Source organism: Colletotrichum abscissum, assembly GCF_030869225.1.
Source record: "Colletotrichum abscissum strain IMI 504890 chromosome Unknown Scaffold_39.1, whole genome shotgun sequence".
Lineage (NCBI taxonomy): Eukaryota > Fungi > Ascomycota > Sordariomycetes > Glomerellales > Glomerellaceae > Colletotrichum > Colletotrichum abscissum.
This window is the reverse complement of record NW_026850309.1, coordinates 82,872-104,692: the sequence shown is the minus strand read 5'-3', so window position 1 is coordinate 104,692 and position 21,821 is coordinate 82,872. Positions and strand designations below refer to the sequence as shown.

Here is a 21,821-nt window from a genome sequence, read left to right as displayed (position 1 = left end):
TGTCATATAGTGCCCATGGTGTTTCATACATATCTTTGGGGTCATGACCGCTAGCAATGTTGCCCCTACATAGTGCTAGTATAGTAGATATGCAAAGAAAGTGCCCATTCAGGGTTGGTATCCCACCCACTGCCATCTACAGACTAAGACTCTATGCCACGTGATAGCATCTTCGCATCGTAAGCCACAAACCTACAGGCCTTTTTGCGGTGCAGTAAAATGATACATTTGCATTTTTGAACACTAGTGATCTGCTCCATCTTCACGTCATAACGTCATGAATGCCCGTCCAGCACACTCTTCTAGGCTATCGCTCGCTCAGCTGAGATCGAAGCCAGCTCCCGAGGAAACCGCATAGAGCAGCTTCTGTCTGAGAGTCTCCTGGTTCTTGTAGCGCGGCAACTTCAGTAAGTTGACACAGGTGCTGGTACTGGGCAGTCTCTCCTGATCCTCCCCTCCATCCCTGATACTGAACCGCGGGCTGAGCTGCGAGAAGCCTAGCAAAGGTGCTCGTGGCGTACTCGTAACGTACTTAAGCACGTCGCGCCGCTCCCGGTCGGAGAAGCTGGCCATGACTTTCCAGAACAGCTGAACCGTGGGGTGCTCCAGTCCGTCGTCCCCAATCTCATACAATCCTGAGTAGACCGTGTTCTGACGCAGATCTTCAATGTCGATTTCGGAGCTGTCGCCTCCCACGAGACGCTGCAACTCGTTTTGATTGAACATTGAAAGCCACGCAGGGGCAATGATCGACCGAAGACCTCGAAGGAAAGCGGCCGTTTGCTGTGCGGATTGGGCAACGAGGCGATGACGAGCAACGTAGGAAATGTAGAGGAGGCGGTTATCGTTGGTAACGGTAACATTCTCACCATTTGGAATCAGATTCCGCGTGACAGTGCGAACAGGTTCCCCTGGCAAAGACACCTGATCATTAAGCGTGAAGTCCAATGCCCAATCCGCAACATTCCCGTGATGGTTCTTGAGGCGCAACATGCCCTGGTACAACTCCTCATCCAGGTCCCTGAGGTCGTTCACATTGCCCCTGTAGCTGTTCTCTCCGGTCTGGCCCGAGATCCATTTCAGGAGGAAGAAGCCAGCAAACGCAATGTCAACCAGAATCCCTTCGTACATGCACTTGCCTACAATCCGGCCGAGGAACTCGAACTGGCGGAGTAGACTCTGGACTTGGTCTTGCCATTCGGCTGAGCGTTCTGGAACTCCAGCTCGTTTCAACACCTGCCTGAGCTCGTCCATTGCAGTCGGGTTGGGGTACAAGAGCCCCTTGCTGTTGGCCGTGAAAAGCGAAATGCCATCCCTTGGCCCGAACGCTTCTGTCGTGACGCTTGTGAGGAACTCTTTAGTAACTCCGCCACCATCGATGCCAGCTTCGACCGTATCGAATTGGTCGACAAACTGGATCTGTATAGGTTCTTTGAGGCCTTCGCCAAGCTCATAGAATTGCTCAAAGGCATCCTTAAACACCTGGCCTCTTCTGATTTTGCCATGATGTCGCCCAGCTGGACTGCGTCCGGGGGAACGCAGAGGATTGTGCAGCATCGTCATTCTCCACTGATCAGCATCCATGCCCTCCCTCCGCTTGTGTTTGTCAAGATAGACGAATTGGCGGAAAATCTGGACACGGGTATCGAATGGAATGACAAATGGCATGTGTCTCAGAATCTCCAATTTTGGCCCGATCACGGCGAGTAGACGATCCCTCTGTGCTTTGCGTTGTTGAGCCCGAAGCTTCTCAATTTGTGCATGCCGTGATACTCGCTGTCCGGCTACGGTGTGAATAATACCGCTGTGCAGCCCGCCCATATTCGCGTCTTCGTCAACCTCGCCGTCTTCGTCGTCACTAGAATCGGAGACTTCGTTCTGTCGTTCTTGTTCAGCGACAACAGCACTGACAAACCCCTCCATATCAAATTTCGATGTCATGAGCCAGTGGTCTCGGGGCAAAAATGGCCGTCGAGAATCTCGTTCGTACAAAAGTCGTAGTGCCGTAGTTACGATGCTACGCAGGCTACCAAGGTCAAGTCTCGTATCAGCCGCATTGGTTCTGGAGTCTTGGCTTCGGGCCTCCTTCGAGGTTTTAGCGGTATTACTACTGCCGCTTCCAAAATACGACTCAAGTTGTGTCATCGAGATCGGCTCGGAATGTTGAATGCCTTGCAAAATGTCCGCGGCATTGTAATGTAGCGTGAAAGCTAAGTGCTTGAGCACAATGGTCAAATTCTTCACTTCGCTGAGAGAAAGTCCGCATGCTCGTAGACGAGACGTTGGCCCCTCAGTTTTGATTATGTCAGGGAAGATACCGCTGAAAAAGTCTTCGTCGTCGCTCAAGCGAAGAATAAAGATGTAGAGCTCGAGGAAAAGAAGGACAAGTCTCCATTCTTGCTCATGCGAGTCACTTGACTTTGACGATTTTGACAAGTAGTCGCGCAGCAGGACTTGTACCGATGCCGAGTTTTGCAAAATCTGCTTGTGAATGGTGGTCTGGCTCATAGCCTGCCAAAGAAACTGGATTGTCGGCAAAGTCCCCAAGCCCGTGCTAACATCTCCTAGGAAGAGGCGCATACGGATATCATCGCCCTGGCTTGGAAAACAACGGAGAAGAGTGAGAATGTACCCGGACAGCAAGCTTGCGCTTTGGAACTCATGACTTGAGGATTGAGAGCCAAAATTACTGGATAATGTAAGCGACTTTCCGAGTGTAGGAAAAGGATTCACTAACGTAGTGAGCTCGGCCAAAAGCGCCGAAATTCCATCTCGGTTGACCAGAGATGTGAGCTGATTGGTGATGTATGCAGGCAGTGGGCGGATCAACGACTCATCCGGGTTGCTAGAATCCACATTCATCGAGGCCGGATCGGCTACTCGAACAGATAGTCGCAAGCTGATTTCTGTGGACAAGCTCGAAAGCTGAATATGCAATGTGTCTAGGTGCTTAAGCCCCTGGCTCTTCGGTCCAGCCCTTTGGTATAAGCCAACGAAATGTGCAAGAAGCCAAAGTTGGGCGTCCCTTTCAACACCGCGTATCCGTCCGTCACTATATATTCTTTTGATGGCTGAGGCGAGTCGATCGGATTCGAGATTTTCGGAAATGACTTTCGAGTGCTCTTCGACAAGATACAGGTCATGACGAGTCAAGAAGGACAGCGCAAATGCCTCGTAAGCGGCCACCAGATACTCATCAGTGGATGCAGCTTGGAGCGGCACGAGGAGAGCTTTCGAAGTCGACTCTAAAGCTGCTGTATCCATCTCCGGTACTCCACATATCTCTGCCAGGGCTATATAGTACTGTCGGAATGATTTAGAAAGCGAATCGGGGGCAACACTTATGATGTGTGTTAGGAGGCTGAGAAAGAGTCGGATCTCGTTGTTTTGACTGCTAGAGGCAGCGTTAGTTGACATCGAGCGTTGTTCGGAGATGGACACCAACGATTTCTTTGTTTGTTCGCCTAGAGCATCCACAAGTATCCGAACAAGACGTGCCAGCCTGGGTGCAGGAAGGTGGCTAGGGGCAAGGCACTCGAGGTTGGTCGTGTTTAGTTCTCTCGCAAAGAGCACCAAGCGTTCAACATCGTCGGGTCGGGTCTGGAAGGTTGTCAACAGCAGTGGCAACGCCGTCGCTAGTCTCTGCTGTGTACCAAGGTCCGAGGTACTCGAGTACAGAGTATCAAAGGCGTCCCGGCGAGAGTCTCGAAGCCGCCTCCTAACCCTGTGACCCCTCCATGTTTTCTGAATCTTCTCGGAGGCTTTCAGCCTGTCTCGGTCCTGCTGTCTCTGTGCCCGTTCGGCTTGGGCATTAGAAACGGTCTTAGAGGCTCCTGAGCCTGCGGCAGGCGTCCATGATGTTGCGGCAAAGGGATTGAGGCTCTGGCCACTGAGGTTCACATTCCGGGGGCGTCGGGAGTTGCCCGTGAAGGTGGGAAACATGTTTCCTCGGAGAAACGATGCCTAGTGAAAGAAGTGAAATGGTAAGGTTGGACCATGTCAAGAAGAAATTCACAGAACCAACAAGCAGGTAGCTGCGAAGGTGGAGGATGAGGAAGTCGCGAGCGCGGTTGACTTCCAGAAGCTTCAGCACGTTCGGATGGGGTGTATGTAATCGAACTGTCACTGGAGGGGGATTCACAGGCTTGGGCATCGGCTCTGGTGGGGTCTACCTTAGTCTCTCGAGGTGCCTGGCTTGGTGAGGTAAGCTGGAGCTGGTCCCAGCGTCAGGTTGTGGAAGGTTCCGATGTGACGCGTGCAGGCACGAGCTTTCTGGCCTGGTGGGTCCTGGGGCCCGGGGACAGCAAGGTCAGGTACGTATCCTACGTTGGATAAGAGAATGGGGGCGGATGAGTCCAAGCGCCGCCCCCCTTGCACCCTGCCATCCGGGGAGGAACACACAAACCGACGTTGACCTAATTGCTGCTAGTTGGCCATAATCATGGTGGACATATCCGATGACATCTTTAAAGATGGATGGGCCCGATGATGAAAGGTCACAACACAAGGCAAGACAGTTGTTGAAAATCAGTAGCATCAACATACGGCTGTCGCAGCAAATGGAAGTCTATCATGGCCGTGTTATGCTTTCAAGACACGGCTGACTCGGATTGCCATCTCTTTACTCGCGCAAATGTCGGTGAAGATGCCAGCCCAGGTGAACCCGGATGAGGAAGGTACACTGCTGTCGAAAGGTTGAAGAGTCGTGCGAAAAGCATCCAAGATGTTCAATGCTCAGGAAAAACTGCAGGAGAGGTATGGTGGTAGACTCTTCTCAAATCAAGATAATCCCAACGGACTCTACGCGCATGAATACCTCTATACAAAACTACAAACATGTTGCACGAGCATTCATCCGGGCTCTGATAATCGTCTGTTCTCTTGATAGACCCCCAAGCATTAGCCAGGAGGAGATGGGCCGCGGTTAACAGGCTCTGGGGCTATACGGAGTACTGGTATAGATATGCAGAAGAAACCCGGCGCCCGCATGTTGGTGGTTCAATTCCAGCCCAAGGGCGAGAGGCTGAGTGCTTCAAGCCGTCTCGCGTGTCTTGGGCTTCAACATTATTAAGGTGCTTCGGTTTCGGGCCCTCAGATTCGTGTCTAAGGCGGCAGCTAACGATTTGATGGAAGTGCCGGCTTTCTTCGTGGGCAATTGTGGCACAGACAAGCGCGTTTAGGTGCCACGTTCCCAGCCACGGCTCTTGGTGCGAAATCGCCCTTGCTTTTTTGGAAATGAGCAATGTCCCTGACGTTGTTTTGTCGCACACCGCAGAAAGAGAGAAGGCCAGCCAAGTGTGACATTCTCATCGATTCTGTCTGCCGTGACTGGCTGTCAGTCAAGGTAGCATGTCGCATTACTCCTCCTTATTATGCCTGAACCTGTTTGTTTCTACCAAAAAGGTGCTCCAGACACCTCCAGATCGGCAATCTTCTTTTTTGTTTGTATTTTCGTCACAGGGTTCGCCGTTGAATCGGAAATGGTCGCATAAATTTCTGACGTTTCTCCACTAAACCAGCTACCTCAACGCTCGTACTTGTGTCGATGCTGGCCTGATGTTCCTATCTGTTATCAGTGAGCTCCTACTACTATTTACGATAGTGACCGAATGACCAGGACTTGAACCGCTTGTACCCCACCTTGCTGGCACATGCCCTGCTCCTGGCGCGGGCTGCCCCTCCCCTCGACAAAATCTGGAAGGCGAGGAGGGACACACAGCATGAGGAGCAGGAGCGCCAAAATCGAGTGGTGGGAAGGCACCACCCTCCACTGCAGGTAGGCAGATCCAGTAAAAAAAAAAAATCATCCCGCGAAAGCCACATTCATTGAAAAATCTCTCCTCTCTCTTCTTCTTTTCTCCGTTACCAACCACACCAAACCCTATCAACAACCCCCTTCACATCTAAAGAGGGTCTGGCAAGGAGTACGTCTTCGTACTTGTTCTCTGTCTCGCTCACTTTTTCCATCAGAAAAAACTTCAAAAAAAAACTTGAAAATCCCCCATCAAAAACTCCCAACTTCCATAACGGAATTCCCCTCCTCAATCGCAAGAAAATCCTAGAGGAATCGTTCACCGAGCCTCTTTTCTTGCTTTTACCTCCGCACCTGCCTGTCAATCTCGCAACAAGTGCCCCTCGTGTGTGTCGGTCAAACGTCACACATCGCCATAACCTCATTCGACGATACAAGGCTCGCCTTCTCCTCTTCTTACTCTTATCCCCTCCGACCACATCGTCTCAGTCTCGTCCAACGACCGATCGTCAGATTTTTTGACTTGGTATGTGCTGTATCCCCTCACATCCCCCCTTCTCCTACCTCACCGTCGACTTCCACCAAAGTGTGCGGCTCGTAAATTGCTACCCCGCCTTCCAAGTCGCGGGCTCATTCCTCCGTCATCTCAACCTGCCTCTAACGTCCACTTGGTGTTGCAGTATCTTTTCCCCTAGTCAATTCTACTACCGATACAATGGCCTCCGCTCCCAACAACGGCGCTGTCGACCAGCTCGCCAACGACCTGGGCAACGCTTCCCTCAACGGCTCTGACTCCAAGGCTGCCCCCGCCATCAACACCAATGTTGAGTCTGCCGCTCAGGGCGACAATGCCGACACCGCGGGCCCTACCCCCAGCTCCGCTGCGCCTCACCCCCAGGCCTCCGCCTCCCTCTACGTTGGCGAGCTCGATCCCTCTGTTACCGAGGCCATGCTTTTCGAACTCTTCTCCCAGATTGGTTCTGTCGCTTCCATTCGTGTCTGCCGTGATGCGGTTACCCGCCGCTCTCTCGGCTACGCCTACGTGAACTACAACACTACCTCCGATGGCGAGAAGGCTCTCGAGGAGCTCAACTACACCCTCATCAAGGGCCGCCCCTGCCGCATCATGTGGTCCCAGCGTGACCCTGCTCTGCGCAAGACTGGCCAGGGCAACGTCTTCATCAAGAACCTCGATGTTGCCATCGACAACAAGGCTCTCCACGACACCTTTGCCGCTTTCGGTAACATCTTGAGCTGCAAGGTCGCCCAGGATGAGAACGGCAACTCCAAGGGCTACGGTTTCGTTCACTACGAGACCGACGAGGCTGCTTCTCAGGCTATCAAGCACGTTAACGGCATGCTTCTCAACGAGAAGAAGGTTTACGTCGGCCACCACATCCCCAAGAAGGACCGCCAGAGCAAGTTCGAGGAGATGAAGGCGAACTTCACCAACATCTACGTCAAGAACATCGCCACCGAGGTCACCGACGATGAGTTCCGCGACCTTTTCGCCGCCTTTGGCGACGTCACCTCTTCCTCGCTTGCCCGCGACCAGGAGGGCAAGAGCCGCGGCTTTGGCTTTGTTAACTTCACTACTCATGAGGCTGCTTCCAAGGCTGTCGACGACCTTAACGGTAAGGACTTCAAGGGACAGGACCTGTACGTCGGCAGAGCGCAGAAGAAGCACGAGCGTGAGGAGGAGCTCCGCAAGTCTTACGAGGCTGCTCGCATGGAGAAGGCCAACAAGTACCAGGGTGTCAATCTGTACATCAAGAACCTCGACGACGAGGTTGACGACGAGAAGCTTCGCCAGCTGTTCGCCGATTTTGGCCCCATTACCTCTGCCAAGGTGATGCGCGACAACGCTACCGACTCTGGCAACGAGGATGAGGGTTCTTCCGAGGAGGCGGACAAGGAGAACAAGAAGGAGGAGGTCAAGGCCGAGGAGAAGGAAGAGGCCGAGAAGACCGAGGAGAAGGAGGACGGCGACAAGAAGAGCGAGAAGAAGTCGGACAAGAAGCCCCATGGTAAGTCCAAGGGCTTCGGCTTCGTCTGCTTCAGCAACCCCGACGACGCAACCAAGGCCGTTGCCGAGATGAACCAGCGCATGGTCAACGGCAAGCCTTTGTACGTCGCTCTTGCTCAGCGCAAGGATGTTCGCAAGAGCCAGCTTGAGGCTAGCATCCAGGCTCGCAACCAACTCCGCATGCAGCAAGCCGCCGCCGCCGCCGGTATGCCCCAGCAGTACATGCAGCCCCCCGTCTTCTACGCCGCGGGCCAGCAACCCGTCTTCCCCCAGGGTGGTCGCGGCATGCCCTTCCCTCAGGGCGGCATGGCCATGCCTCCCGTTCAGGGTGGCCGTCCGGGCCAGTTCCCTGGAGGATACCCCCAGCAGGGCGGACGTGGTGTTCCCCAGCAGATGCCCCCTGTCTACGGCATGCCCGGCTCCTTCCCTCCCGGAGGTGCCTACCCTCAGCCTGGTAACCCGCAATTCATGGCTGCCATCCAGCAGGTGCAGCAGGCTACCATGGGCGGCGGTCGCGGCGGTCCCCAGGGCGGCCGTGGTCCCGTCCCCCAAGGAATGCCCATCCCCGGCGGCCCCGGCATGCCCGGCTTCCCTCCCAACGCTCGCCAGGGTGGTAACCAGCCCGGCGCCGGCCGTGGTGCCAACCCCAACGCTCCCCGCAACGCTCCCTTCCCCCAGGGTGGCCGTGGAGCCCCTGCTCAGGAGCTCAACAGCGGCAGCCTCATCCAGCAGCAGCTTGCTGCCGCTGGCGGTAACCCCGGCCAGCAGAAGCAGATTCTCGGTGAGGTCATCTTCCCCAAGATCCAGGCTATCCAGCCTGAGCTTGCCGGAAAGATCACCGGTATGCTTCTCGAGATGGACAACGCTGAGCTTGTTAACCTGTAAGTTGAAACAACCCCTACGTACACTGATCTCTCACTGACATCTCGCAGCATCGAGGAGGAGTCTGCTCTCAAGGCCAAGGTCGACGAGGCCCTTGGCGTCTACGAGGAGTACATCAAGGCCCAGGGTGGCGAGGAGGGCGAGAAGAAGACCGAGGAGACTAAGGCCTAAGCCATCTCCTCCACATTCACGCAACGTCATGAGCATGATTTCCTTATGTCATCATACCCCTTGTTATTGGGCATCCTTTCTACGAACAGTGAGCATTCAACGACAACGCTCATGAGGTCATTGCTCAACACGGATTGGGAAAAGTTATTTGGAATGAGGCGGCATAATCGACTGCATTTTTTCACGCCAGAGGGATCTTCACGACATGCTTTGCTATGACGGCAGCTCTTTCTGGGGCCTGTCGTCAAATCCTTCGGGGCCTGCATGTGTGGATAGATTTCTCTACTGCTTTCGTAGGCAGAGAGATTGGCGGCTCATCCCTCCCTTGGGTGGCTCCTGTTCTCTTGATCTGCCAGGAAGGCTCGGTGGGATGCGTCATTTGCCACCCAGTATGGTTCTCCAGGAAGGCGTTTTACGGTTGTATGTTTGAGTCGCACGAGCTGCCTGGCTTCGCTCGCTTGCGATGGCACCAATACCCCACACAGAACGGTACTCGTTTCTTCAGGCAAACAGGCAGATGGTGGTTTTGAGGAGGTATGAAGTATCTCCTAATAGAAAGTTCAAAAATACTTGGCGTCCCTATATTGTGAAGATGTCTTAGTGTGCATGAGTGGATCTTTCTCTGATTAGTCCACTTTTGGAATGAGAAGATTGTTCGGTTGCCCGTAATGACAGCCTTAGGTAATGATGGAGGCGTCCCCTTGAGCCTGACGGATCCAACACGAGTGTCAAACTTGAGGTGATGCTCACTCGGTTTTGCCGGGCTTCGTCTGGGAAAATATGACTGAGAATTAGGACCTCATTTCTCGAGTACTCAGGAGGCCATAAGCTATGAGGGTGGGCGGAAGCCATCCTATGTCGACAACGGCGAAGGGGAGAGTGCAGCGCAAAGATTGCTATAAGAATACTTGGAACACGTCGAGGCGAAACCTCACTGGGGTTGAACTTGCATCTGACATGTTGAAACGCAAGATAAACCAGGGTCCAACGTTCACGTCAATGTTGTGTTCAAGAGATAGGCTGTTGACATGACCAACTTTCAAGAATCACGGCTAGGCGCAGTGTGAGGGCTCTTGAGATATCTTGTCATCGTCGACTACTAGGAAAGGTTGGCCTGGCCAAGCCTGCAGAGTAGCGTATTGCGTAAGGAGCTGCTAGTGATGATGCTTTGCCAGTCTTCCAATGCCGGCTTTTAGGTGACAGCAGCTAGTGGGTGGCTTTCGCTCCCATGTATATGGGAAGAGTGATTAGCAAGCATGGCAGCTATTTCCTGCTACGTAACTTTAGTTTGGATGTTTCCCTTCTAAGTCTCTTGGAACTTACCATCATATAAGCCTAGTCACTGTTGAATACACCTGCGATAGCCTTGGATGGATGATCGTACTTGGATGAAAGCGTCAGAGTTGGCATCTCGCGATATGGACTCAGACGAAGAAATCTCGGTAGGGCACTAGCCTTAACATCGTATCCAAGCCAAGCTGCCTCCGAGGGTCGAGGCCGAGAGTCGTTGACCTGAGCTGGGATACAAGCCCTGTTGTGGGAAGAAGGGAGGCACAGTCCCCAGACCTTGAGTAGACGAAGTATACAGGCTATCCGCCTGCGTAGTCTGACGAGAATTGGCAATCGCCATCTGGATTTGCACGTCGACATTCTCAGCCTGTGATGTCCTCCTTCCTGGCCTAGCTTCAAGAATATCGGGGCGACAAATTTCAAAAAAGGCAGACAGGAACTGGAATCTATACGGAAAATTCCGTGTTCACGGCTGGGAAGTCATCTCAACTTGAAGGAAGTCGACGATGGATTTTCATATCAACGTGAGGATAGAGTACCTGAAAAGCGCCACTTGTGATGTGAGAAAAATATCTTATAGCTTCACTCACATCACGTATGAGGTGAGACATCCTTCTCGCAGATGGCCCGTCCGTAGCCGCGACGTAATGGCCAGACAATGATTTGTGGCGAGAACACTCTAATCTAATTACTCTGGATGTTGCTGACCATTCCAAGGATCTTGGCTTCTTATGTCGAGTTCCGCGGACGCCTGTCAAGCGTACGATTGAGAATAACAGTAAATAGTAGCTACCATGCTCGTCGCAGGCTTCACTTCATTCCTCAACCTCACAATGAGTTGATGTACTCGTTTGGGTAACGCTTTTCTAGGCCAGGTTATATCACTGAACAAGTCCCCTACCAGAACGATAGGCGGATGGTGGCGAGGATAGAAACATTCATGGCATGTGCAGAGAACTTACAGATAATGGCAATGTTCCTCATTCAATTTGGCCACATCCTAATAGCAGAAGTTGATCGAATGTCGTCCACCTTGACAAAACTAGTGTGAGTTGTCAACAGTGATAGGACTCCAGTTCAAGCTTCACAGAAAGCGCACTACAAATGGGGAAAAAAAAAAAGCCAGCAGGGCTACGAATCTTGCAAAGGTTGTAGATCTTGAACCACCTAGACCAAACCAATAACACATGTATCGACAATCAACGATGGCGTGTACCCTTTTCGGGCCTCTCGCCGTGAACGTGGTCGGCAGGCCGGATGGAGCAGGTCAAGTGCGGGGCCCGCATCTCCACCCATGACCACGGAACCAACCAGCCAGCCAGCCAACAAGCCTGACCCTAAGCTTGTTAAGCAGCTTACGCGCTCCGCTCCTCCAACCCACCGAGCGAGGATCCAGTCCTCGAATCTCCCCTTGGTGTAGTTGGTTCATCACGTTCGACTGTAATGGTTACATTGTCATCGAAAGGTCTCTAGTTCGATTCTGGAAGGGGAGAACCGTCTCTTTTGCCTATTTCTTCTTTTTTTGTTCTTCGGTGTTATGGATACGCAATATGCATTGCTGTTGAGATGGACAGTGTTTTTTTTTTTTTTTTTTCGAGAGAAAGATTTTGTTCCTGGTGAGGAGGCAAGGCTCGGGATTGTGGATAGGTACCAAGGTATCAACCAGGCCCCTTATCTATCTACCGCTCTGGACACCAAAGCAGTGAAGATTCAGAGTCAGCTACGGACATTTGAGAAGCTGTGAGAATCAAAGGCGCTATTGAATGGCATCAAAGGAAAGATTTCGAATCAACTACATACATTGTGTAGACATGCAGACACCATATGCAACGCGATGACATTTAGGCTTTCACGATTGTAAGCTTGAGTTTCATCGCAAGTGCACAGGAAGTTTACTCTGACAAAAAGGACAAAAAGGACAAAAAGAGATGGGATCAAAGTCCACGGTAACTTGGTCATATGGAACAGCAGGGGCTGGAGGGTATCTACATAACCAATGAGTGGCTGCCCTGCAACGACAAACTTCATGTCGCTAGCAACTGAGCGCGAACTTCACGATCCATATAACGGCCTTCCAATCCAAAGAAAACAAGGCAAAAACATGCCCAGATCGTCATAGAGGAGAGAATGTTCAAGATATGCTACCAAAAACAAAAGATTGATTTCGCCCGGACTTGAACCGGAGACCTTCAGTGTGTTAGACTGACGTGATAACCAACTACACCACGAAACCTGATTGGATACTGAGACAAGGGGACAAGACAGTTTGAGAAGGGCTGTTGCCCCGTCAGCGCTCGAGAGCAGCAGCATTGTCAGGAGTCGACGTCAACGTACAAGAGACAGAGACAGTCGTGGTTGTCTTAAGCAACATTTCTGCCTGTAATTGGCACGCAAGAGGCAAGAAACCGAAATGTCCAGGTGACGTCGTTTTCCCCTTGGCCATTCAAACTCTCAGATATGAAGCATCTCCAGGACAGCCTCCAGCCGGAAACCAAGACCCTTCACCATTTACATCCTCAAAACCACACTTCAGCTGCCCAGGCCGGCAAGATTCCGAACATATGGATAAACTCCAATCTCTCATTATGGATACCTCTCATTCGAAAATCCATAATCCTTTACATCGGTGAATAGCATAGCGTCCCCCACCCAGAGAAAAATTCGAATCTCATCCATCTCGGGCACGTCCCATCAAGAAAGACTCTTCACCACGCAGCCCCACCCATTCCAGCAGTAGCGATCCCCAAGTCTATAAAATATCGTCCTCCCGCCGCAGCTTTTAGGAATTTTCTTCTTCTTTTTTCTTCATGTCGACAATACTTCAGAGAATCATTTCTATAGTATTCGACCTACTCTTGGTTCCCTAAAGGAGCTACAGATCCCACCCTGGTTGATGATTGATATCCTCGATACCCTAGAGTGATAAACTCTTGGTTGTTCTCGAACCCTCCGCGAGGAGGGCGGGCCTTCGGGCTTGTATAGAGAACGGTGATGATCTCGTCCCCTGTTCGCGGTCTTGCCCTTGGGCGCGCGGGAGGGGTGGGCATCGATGGACGTCTGACAGGCTCTGTTTTTCTCTTTTTTTCATTACGTGCTGGAGCATGACTCTGGTCGTGAAGAAGAAGATTCTCGTGTTTTTGATAGGAGGAAAGGATTGATTCGAAGATTGTCAAGACGTTCATAGGTCAATTGTATTTCATACGCCTAAAATCCAGAACCATTCTGTTGATATACAACCAGGCCCAAAAATGCTCTAACTAAAATACAAGTTTCATCATCAATCTTTAAGACCCCGTCGCGACATCACCCATTTATTCGGCAACCCAGACGGCGCTCATGCCCATACCGGTACCGATACACATAGACGTGTTGCCAATCTTCTTACCCGTCCGCTTGAGCTCGTACAGCAGCGTCGAGATCTGCCTCGCGCCAGTGCAGCCTAGCGGGTGACCGAAAGCAATGGCGCCGCCCTTGGGGTTGACCTTTTCGAACGGGATGCCGAGCTGCTCGGCGCTCCACAAGCACTGCGACGCGAACGCCTCGTTGATCTCGTAGATGTCGACATCCTCGGTCGCGATGCCGGCCTTGGCGTTGGCGACGGGAATGGCCTTGGCGGGACCCTGGCCCATGAGCAGCGGCGGCAGGCCGACGATGGCGGCGGAGACGAACTTGCCGAGGATGGGCTGGCCGAGGCGCTCGGCGGTCGAGCGCTTCATGAAGAGCACGGCGGCGGCGCCGTCGGACACCTGGGAGGCATTACCGGCGTGGATGCCGCCGTCCTTTGCGAAGGCGGGCTTGATCTTGGCCAGGGACTCGGCGGTGACGCCGGCGCGGATGCCGTCGTCCTTTGCGACGGTGATCTCCTTGGTCTCGCCAGACTTGGGATCCTCCCACTTGACCTTGAGGGGGGTGATTTCCTGGTCGAAGAGACCCTCAGCCTGGGCCTTGGTGGCCTTGGCGTATGAGGAGGCGGCGAAGGCGTCCTGCTTGGTGCGGGGGATGCCGAGGTCCTGGGCCATGTTCTCGGAGAGAACGCCCATGGGGACCTTGCAGTTTGCGGCCTCGGGAGTGTTTTCGAGGAGCTCAGAGAACTCGGAGACGGCGGCGGGGCTATATGGGACAGAGGGTCAGTTACTGAGATTATGAGAACACAGGGCCAAGGAGGGCACATACCCGTATTGCGTTGACATGCTCTCGACGCCCGCGCCGATACCGACCTCAATCATGCCGGTCTTGATCGCGTTGATAATGTCCACGGAAGCCTGCAGACCAGAAGAGCACTGGCGGTTGAGGGTGCGCACGGCAGTGGTCTGGGGGAAGCCGGCGACGAGGGCAGCCGCACGCATCTCGGTGGCACCACCGCCGGGGGCCAGGACGGTGCCGACGGCGATATCCTCGACGAGGGCGGGGTCGATCTTGGAGCGGTCGAGGAGGGCCTTGAGAACGCCGGCCATCAGGTCGGCGGCCTGGGTGTCCTTGAACCCACCCTTGCCACCCTTGGTGAAGGGAGTTCGGAGTGCTGCGGTGACGACGACCTGCGGGGGAATACGATTAGACGGGCACGTTCTATAATCATCTGGATAGAGAGCGGTCGAGAGCTTACATCGTCGGCGTTCTTCTGGAGGATCTTGTCCTTGCCGCCGGCGGAGAACTGGCCGCCAAGCTGAGTCAATCTCTCGAGGGCTGTTTTGAGCGACGTGGTTAGTAAAAGAGGCGAAGTGGCCGCGAGCAGAGTGTTGATTGCTACTCACCACCCATTGTGATAGATATGAAGCTTCGAAGATAGAAACGAGAGGGTATATAGATGGATCGAACAGATGGAGAGACGAGATTGAAAAGAGGAGATGTAGGTGGAACAGGTATATCAATACAAAAGTGTGTAAGGGGAACTGTGACGGGCAAGATGTATGTCTGGTTCGGATCTCAGATGGGACAATGAGCCTCGGATGTTCTCAAAAACGGGTCTCTGACAAAGGAGCAGCAGGGTACTTGGTACACCTTGAAAGAGCTGGCTGATGTCAGCTGGGGGTCATCCAGCGCTGCACCTCACCTTTCTGCAGCAGCAGCAATCCAGTAGGTCCAGCAACCAAAAAAAACCGGCCGAGGCATCCAAATTCCAGCGACCACACCGCATTGGTTACGAAACTCCGGGGCCCGAACCCCACCCTTTTTCTCTGGAGAACTTGGGTGCGGAAAGGTATCCGTATCTCACCTAGCTGCCATTTTCACATGCTCGCTTCTTCCCCACTGAAGCGGTAGCAGGTGCTGTTTCTGGCCGCTGGTGCGCTGCGACAGCAACCTTGGTCCCCACGTTCTCCCGCCTCCCCCGTACTTTTTCCTCCCCTGGTACTTACCTTGCGGGGAATTGGCACACCAATAGCTTGCGTCACAAGCACTTTACGGCAGCCCAGGTGATCAGCGTCCCGTCCTCCTACCATTCTTCTCTCGCATTCTCTTTCTTAGCCTTCTTAGGGCGTCACGGGACCTCTGGCGGCTTATGATACCTCGCTGCAAGGCTGGTGAGCTTGATGGCCGCCCTTTTGTGCTTGGTCCATCAGGTGCAACACGTGCTGGCTTGGCTTGAGCAGCAACCTTCTTTTTTTCCATGTGAAGATGCACCGCGAGTCAATCCTTAAGATCCCAAGTGCAAATCAATAGGATAGTTGTTTCATCCACATGGAAACCCTAGCCTCGAGTCAACCTACGTATGCAGCTACTTGTGGAGCAACAAGCAGCTGGAAATGGAGATATCGCGACTTTATAGGTTCATCATAATACAAGGTCATTGTTCTACATATCTGTGTATGTCTCTTTCTCTCTTCCGACAAAATGTCTGTATAGCTTCTCTCCCTCTACAACTTGGCCGCCGGCTTGATCAACGCTAGCCTCGCCTTCAGCGCCGCCTCAGCCTCCTTCTCTATTCTAGGAACCAAGTCCTTGACCGACGGGATGTCGTGAATCAATCCAATAACCTGTCCGGCCGTCCAAACCTATAGCAGAAAATGGTCAGCTCGATACTTCAAACCATGCTCACGTGAAGGAAAGGGATATACACTCACGCCATAGTCCGGATCACCCGTGATGAAAACCTCCTTGCCCCTCTTCCCGCTCACAAGCGGCGCAATCTCGGAAAACTCGCCCGACGTGCTCTGCTCCTCAATCTTGATCGCCTCCTCCGTGACCTTGTTCTTGTACAGCCGCGTCGTGTTTCTCCACCGCCGAAGCAGCAGCGCCGTGTCCGTCTCCTGCGCCTTGACAATCTCCTCCTTGATCTTGTGATGGATCGGCGCCTCCAGCGTGCACATGAACCGCGTGCCCATGTTGACGCCCACCGCGCCCAGGCACAGCGCCGCCGCGAGCCCTTCGCCGTCCGCGAACCCGCCGCTCGCGATGAAGGGCACCTTCAGCGACTGCCGCGCCCGCGAGAGAAGGATGAAGTTGGTAATGTCCGACTCGCCCACGTGGCCGGCGCACTCGAAGCCGTCGATGCTGAGGAAGTCGACGCCGAGCTTGACGGCGCTCTGCGCGTGGCGGATCGTCGTGCACTTGTGCAGGATCGTAACGCCCGCGGCCTTGAGCTGCTTGATGACGGGGCCCGGCGAGTTGCCGGCCGTCTCGACGATCTTGATGCCCTCGTCGATGACGACCTGGGCGTAGGCGGCGTAGTCTGGGGGCACGAGGGCCGGAAGGAGGGTGATGTTGACGGCAAAGGGGTACTTTGTGAGGGTCTTGCAGCGCTGGATCTCCTTGCGCAGCTCCTCGGGGGTCGGGAAGATGAGGGCGGTGATGATGCCCAGCGCGCCCGCGTTGGAGACGGCCGAGGCGAGGTCGGCTGTGCCGACGTGCTGCATGCCGCCCTGGACGATGGGTACTGTGAGGCGAGCGAGAGCGTGTCAGCGATGAGTTGTCCTCTCTGGTACTCTACCCGGCATAAAGGATCAGGATGCGCGCCATAGTGACGCCTGCGAATGTGATGTGTCGTGCGTCTTCTCGCGAGCCCTGCTCTGACGTACCTTTGATACCCAACCGTCGGGTCAGCTCAGTGTCGAAAGGCATGTTGGGCAATCGGAGCGTTTTCTTTCTCTATTCGATTCGATTCGATTTCGGTACGAAATGTTGTGTTACGTGAAGAAACAGGTCGAGGGACGAGGGCGACAATCAGAACGAGGCAACAGGAAAAAGGAGACAACAAACTTCTAAAGCGTCTAGTCTAGATGGTGTAGATTGCAGACGTGATAATAAAAAGGGACAGAGTGGTGATTCTGACGGCAGTTTGGCTGACTCGGTCTGGCCGGTCAAAGGACGACGGCTGCTCAGCCCCCCCGATCGGTACCTTGGGACAGTGGGGACGTACCGAGGTAACTCGGCCTCCACCAACCGTCTCCCCCGCGTTTCCAGGTGCCAGGCCATTTTTCGATTAGAGCGAACATGGGGAAACACGGCCGACCCCATTTCGTGCCGTTCCTCTCTCACATGGCCAGACGCCATCTTTCCGCCGTCCACGGGACTATTTCCGTAACCAGAAGGCTTCATCCCTGACACCAGCCGGCCTGGCTTCACTCACTTTCTTCATATTCTGACAGAGAACGCAGCACACTGTATCTTCATCCTTGACATACTGAATCATCAAGGAGGTTAGCACAACAACACTTCGCAGGCCAACAGACTAGACAGACGCGTAGCACCGCGCTTCCACCCCTCAGTTCCTCTGGCTTCAGCCTTTCACGAAGCCCCATGGCGTGTAATATGTGACGCTGTGCTCCCTATCATATTGAATCTCATCGGTCAATAATCAAAGCTTCCGAGGGCCGCACACTGGACCCCCGGGTATCTCGATACCTGGCTGCCCGTTGGTCAGCAAGCACGCCACCTAAGGACGATTGGATGTTTGTGCCCGATATCATCAGCGCCCCATCTCTCTCATCTAGCGGCTCTTCGAGGCGTTGGTGCCACAGCATCTAGGCTACGTGATGCGAATCCGACCTAAAGGAACGACATTAGGCATTTGATAGTCGCCGTCCGCAACTCAGTTCAATCACCGGAACAATGTCTGACGTGGAGTGCATGATGCAGAATAGGACGTCCATCATTGATGATGATGGGTATGACAACACAGCTTGCCCTGAGTAAAAGCTCAAGTGCAAACCTCGAGACAGGCCATACGGACTCCGGCACGTCCTTCACACACACGGAACAGCGGAACCGGAGATTTTCGACACGACAGTGTCGGATTGACATCCGTTTGTCGGCGAAACTGTCAGGCCCCCCTCAAACTTTCCGGATGACAAACACTGCCAAGGGCTATCGAGCTTAATCCCACATGGCCTCATCGGCTACGAAGAAACGCTCCTAGATAGGGACGTCTGGTTTGTGATCCACCAAGCAGATGGTGACGAGCCATGCTGCCGGTGTTGCCTGGCAGTACAAGATTATTCGTGTGATACCTCATCACGTCCGTGACCAGGACTGCTCATGGCTTTTCCCCGCTGCATGTCGTCTTCCCTATCCGCAGGACCGGCGTAATGTGTATCATCACGCTACCGGAATCGCCATCGACGCTCGTTTTCGTCCGCCTGATGTGTGCCTAAGAATGTCAATGTAGACCTCGATGAGCTTGCTACGTCGGGATTCGGAATCCTTTCGTGGCCCGACTGTTGGACGCCTTCTTCGTGCATCTTGACGACCAATAGTTCGAGATAGCCATGGCCTTTTGTGTTCACCATTGGCCCAAGCTTAATTTCTCCCCTGAACGATACTGTTGATCCGAGTCGCCAGGTCCAATGCGCTAGATGGCCATGTCGTCTTCAAACTTTTGACGTGCAGGTACCGGCCTCGAACGATTCGAGTCTCTGAGAGAGACCCCTTTCTTGCTCCAGTGCTCCCTAGCCATGCGAGGGCGATCACTGACGAGGCCTTGCTTTCATGCGGCCATCCTGGCGGGCGATGACATCTATGTAGTAGCAAGGAGACGATCCACGTGGACTCAAATGAGGTCCCACGGAGAGAACCGTATGCCGGACTACCGCCCGATAGATGATGTGGCAAACTTGGCCAAGGAAAATGTCTTTCCAGACATCGACACGTAGCTCGATCAAGAGGAAGCCTGCTTTTTACGCAGCAACTTTGCTGTGAAACAATGTGGCATCCTCTTTCCGTATGTCTCTATTCGAACTTTGGTGAGACATGGGCGGGAGATGTACATTTGACGCCGGCTTCCCGCATCCAAAACGGTTTAGCTGCCGTTGCTGCGTTGGCGGCGCCTCGCAGGGCGGCGAAGGATGAGGAAGCAACCGTATGCTCCCGACAGATTGACCGAAGCAGCTAGTTTGGGCTATCGACCGCGTTGCGCCATCTTTGAGGATTTCGTATGGCAGCAACATGCCACCAGCCTCGGCCATCGGTTGGTAATCGGTACCTGGACTGGAGATGAAGTTGGCAAACAAGTCGGGGAGGCTCGGGTATGCGGACTCCACCGAGACTCGCAGAGCCATCCATTTCCGCGTCTCGGTGTCATTGGAAAGACCAGCCCCATGCTATGCGAGTACAGGTCTCCTTAGGTCGCAATGCTGCACGTAGGTGGTGAACGTCTGCGGGTGGCGGGTGGGAAGAGCCGTTTGGAAAAAGAAATATCGCAGTCACCCTTGTTTGTCCGGGGATGATCGAATCAGTGGATAAGAGTGGAAGAAGCCTTCGAGAATTCCTCCTGTGAAGCGGCGGTGTTTACTCCGTACGCTATAGGACAGATTCTGCCAGATACGGCGAGCATACTGGCATCATGCCCCTTTGCGGGATGCCACAAACACCCAGGTCGGCGGGACCAAGCGCAGTCAATAAGCAGTGTTGAATGGGGCTGGCTAACGGATTGCTGCTGCAGTGCTGACCGCTCATCATTGATTTCCTGCCAACCATGGGGAAGCACGGGAGCTATGGCGCACTACCGGCCAAGCCGCACTCGGAGACTTGCCATAACTTCGGCAAGGGCTGAGGTAGGTAGGAAGAGTTGGAGCAGAGATCTGTATCCATAGGTGTTATCCGTTTCCAGCTGGCTAGTCCTCAATCTCCAATGGACTTACACGGATGATGATCACCCTCCCTCCCGAGTCCCGCGCAGCGTCCATGCGTCGACATTGGAGCGAGTTTCCGTCTCAGACGAGTCGATAGGTTCACATCAGAGCGTCCGCTGTGTAAGGAGAGAGAAAGAGGGAGAGGCAGAGGCAAAGGGATAGGGGAGGGGCGCGGCCACAAAGGAGGCAGAAGAGGGCTGCGGTAGTTCCGGGGGATGTTGGAACTGGTCCCGACGGGTTGGTCAAGAAAACATTTCAACCAGATGGACCCTGGTTTCGCCCGCACATCCTGCAGTCTGCAGTCGCGTCTGCACGCTGTCGAGCGCCGGAGCCCCCTGACCTTATTCCTGGTCCTGGTCACAGTCCCGCCAAGGGCGAACGCCGATCCGCGAGCAAACATTGGGGCGGCACCGATCTGCTCATCACTTTGAACTTTGGAGCATTCTGGAGCGCGATAGAATGTTCGTCCGCTGTTGAATGTTTGCTCAAATGTTTCCTCGTCAACTATCGAGGGTTGCACAAACGGAGGGAAACACGTTGAACAAAGTCAAAGTCCGAAGGGGGTCTACTGTCTGCGGATCCCGTCTAGCGAGTGCGCGAACGGTCGGGTGGTGGATGTGAGGTCGCATTTAGGTGTACGGATACGGAATCAGGCGGTGACAAAAGCTGAGGTGTGAAGTGTGAAGAAAATGATTTTTTTGTCGATTTTGAGTTCAACAACGGGGGCCTTGCGACCGGGACAGGGCCAGAAACTTTTTTTTTTTTAACCAGAGGAACGAACCTGGAACCCTGGACCCTGCCCTGGCGCCTGCCCGACGTTGACCCCAAGTCTTCCGGTGCCAATGGTGGCCTGCCGCTTCCTCCTGATGCCCGGGAGAACAAGAAGATGGAGACGAGAAAGACAGAGAGACACACGCACACCGAGAGAACCTTGAAGTTCGTGGCTTGCTAGGTTTATTCGTACACGACGCAGTCGAGATGCCATGGATATGACGCTCGCTGCTCGCTCTTTTCTTTGTCCTTCAGCCCCTTGCTGTGAAGGTTCCATCTACTCCGTACGCTACTCCATACCGATACGGATGTAGTCCCAGCGCACAGTCGCTGCAAGCCCGAGGCCAACCTAGTCTTTCGGCTGCGCAGATATTCCCTGGCTGTTCCTGCCTCAGTGCTTTTCCTCTAAGTCGTTCGTTCGTGTCCTGACGGGCGCATGGAGCACCAGATGCCCCGTCATTCTCTCTTTGATGACGGCCTCATTCTGTCAAAGGACCTAACCTACATGCTGAGTAACATTACACAACATGAGCATTGCATTACGGGCTACTTGCAGTGTAGTGTGTAGTGCGTGTGTCTCGATAAGACAACCCTGTTGAATGTCTTGCGGAAAGGCTGAAATGCTTTGTTAGAGTAGCATCCCTTCCGACTGCCGTCTGAAGTGAAAAGAAAAGTTTAAAGACATAAAAGACGGTGAGGGCAGAATAACTCCACGGAAGGACACCGGCATCGCCCCGTAGACTAAAACAGAACGAAACAATAAAACCGCCGGCAAAGCTTCGCTCTGTTGTGTACGGATGCTAGTGTTGCTAGCCAACTGGGTCGCTGCGCATCCGTACGAAGTAATGTAGTATTCAAACGATTT

At 53.6% G+C, this 21,821-nt stretch overlaps 5 protein-coding genes across 5 annotated transcripts; 1 reads left to right on the top strand and 4 right to left on the bottom strand.

Moving 5' to 3' along the window:
• Positions 1-318: 318 nt before the first annotated feature.
• On the bottom strand, positions 319-3,942 carry CABS01_12634 (HECT-domain-containing protein; the record flags this gene model as incomplete). The annotated part of the gene is made up of 3 exons (XM_060545987.1): positions 319-2,689; positions 2,738-3,394; positions 3,446-3,942. 3 exons carry the CDS (start codon positions 3,940-3,942, stop codon positions 319-321), a joined length of 3,525 nt encoding a protein of 1,174 aa, XP_060396218.1.
• Positions 3,943-6,467: 2,525 nt separating this feature from the next.
• CABS01_12633 (4 family polyadenylate binding protein) lies at positions 6,468-8,831 on the top strand (the record flags this gene model as incomplete). The annotated part of the gene is made up of 2 exons (XM_060545986.1): positions 6,468-8,659; positions 8,711-8,831. The coding sequence occupies 2 exons, from the start codon at positions 6,468-6,470 to the stop codon at positions 8,829-8,831; spliced, it is 2,313 nt and encodes a 770-aa protein (XP_060396217.1).
• Positions 8,832-12,970: 4,139 nt separating this feature from the next.
• On the bottom strand, positions 12,971-13,168 carry CABS01_12632 (uncharacterized protein; the record flags this gene model as incomplete). Its single annotated transcript, XM_060545985.1, has 1 exon — positions 12,971-13,168. One exon carries the CDS (start codon positions 13,166-13,168, stop codon positions 12,971-12,973), a length of 198 nt encoding a protein of 65 aa, XP_060396216.1.
• Positions 13,169-13,432: 264 nt separating this feature from the next.
• On the bottom strand, positions 13,433-14,879 carry CABS01_12631 (acetyl-CoA acetyltransferase; the record flags this gene model as incomplete). Its single annotated transcript, XM_060545984.1, has 4 exons — positions 13,433-14,231; positions 14,295-14,656; positions 14,725-14,804; positions 14,873-14,879. The coding sequence occupies 4 exons, from the start codon at positions 14,877-14,879 to the stop codon at positions 13,433-13,435; spliced, it is 1,248 nt and encodes a 415-aa protein (XP_060396215.1).
• A 1,094-nt stretch (positions 14,880-15,973) lies between these two features.
• On the bottom strand, positions 15,974-17,177 carry CABS01_12630 (2-nitropropane dioxygenase; the record flags this gene model as incomplete). Its single annotated transcript, XM_060545983.1, has 3 exons — positions 15,974-16,111; positions 16,181-16,992; positions 17,135-17,177. The coding sequence occupies 3 exons, from the start codon at positions 17,175-17,177 to the stop codon at positions 15,974-15,976; spliced, it is 993 nt and encodes a 330-aa protein (XP_060396214.1).
• Positions 17,178-21,821: the final 4,644 nt, after the last annotated feature.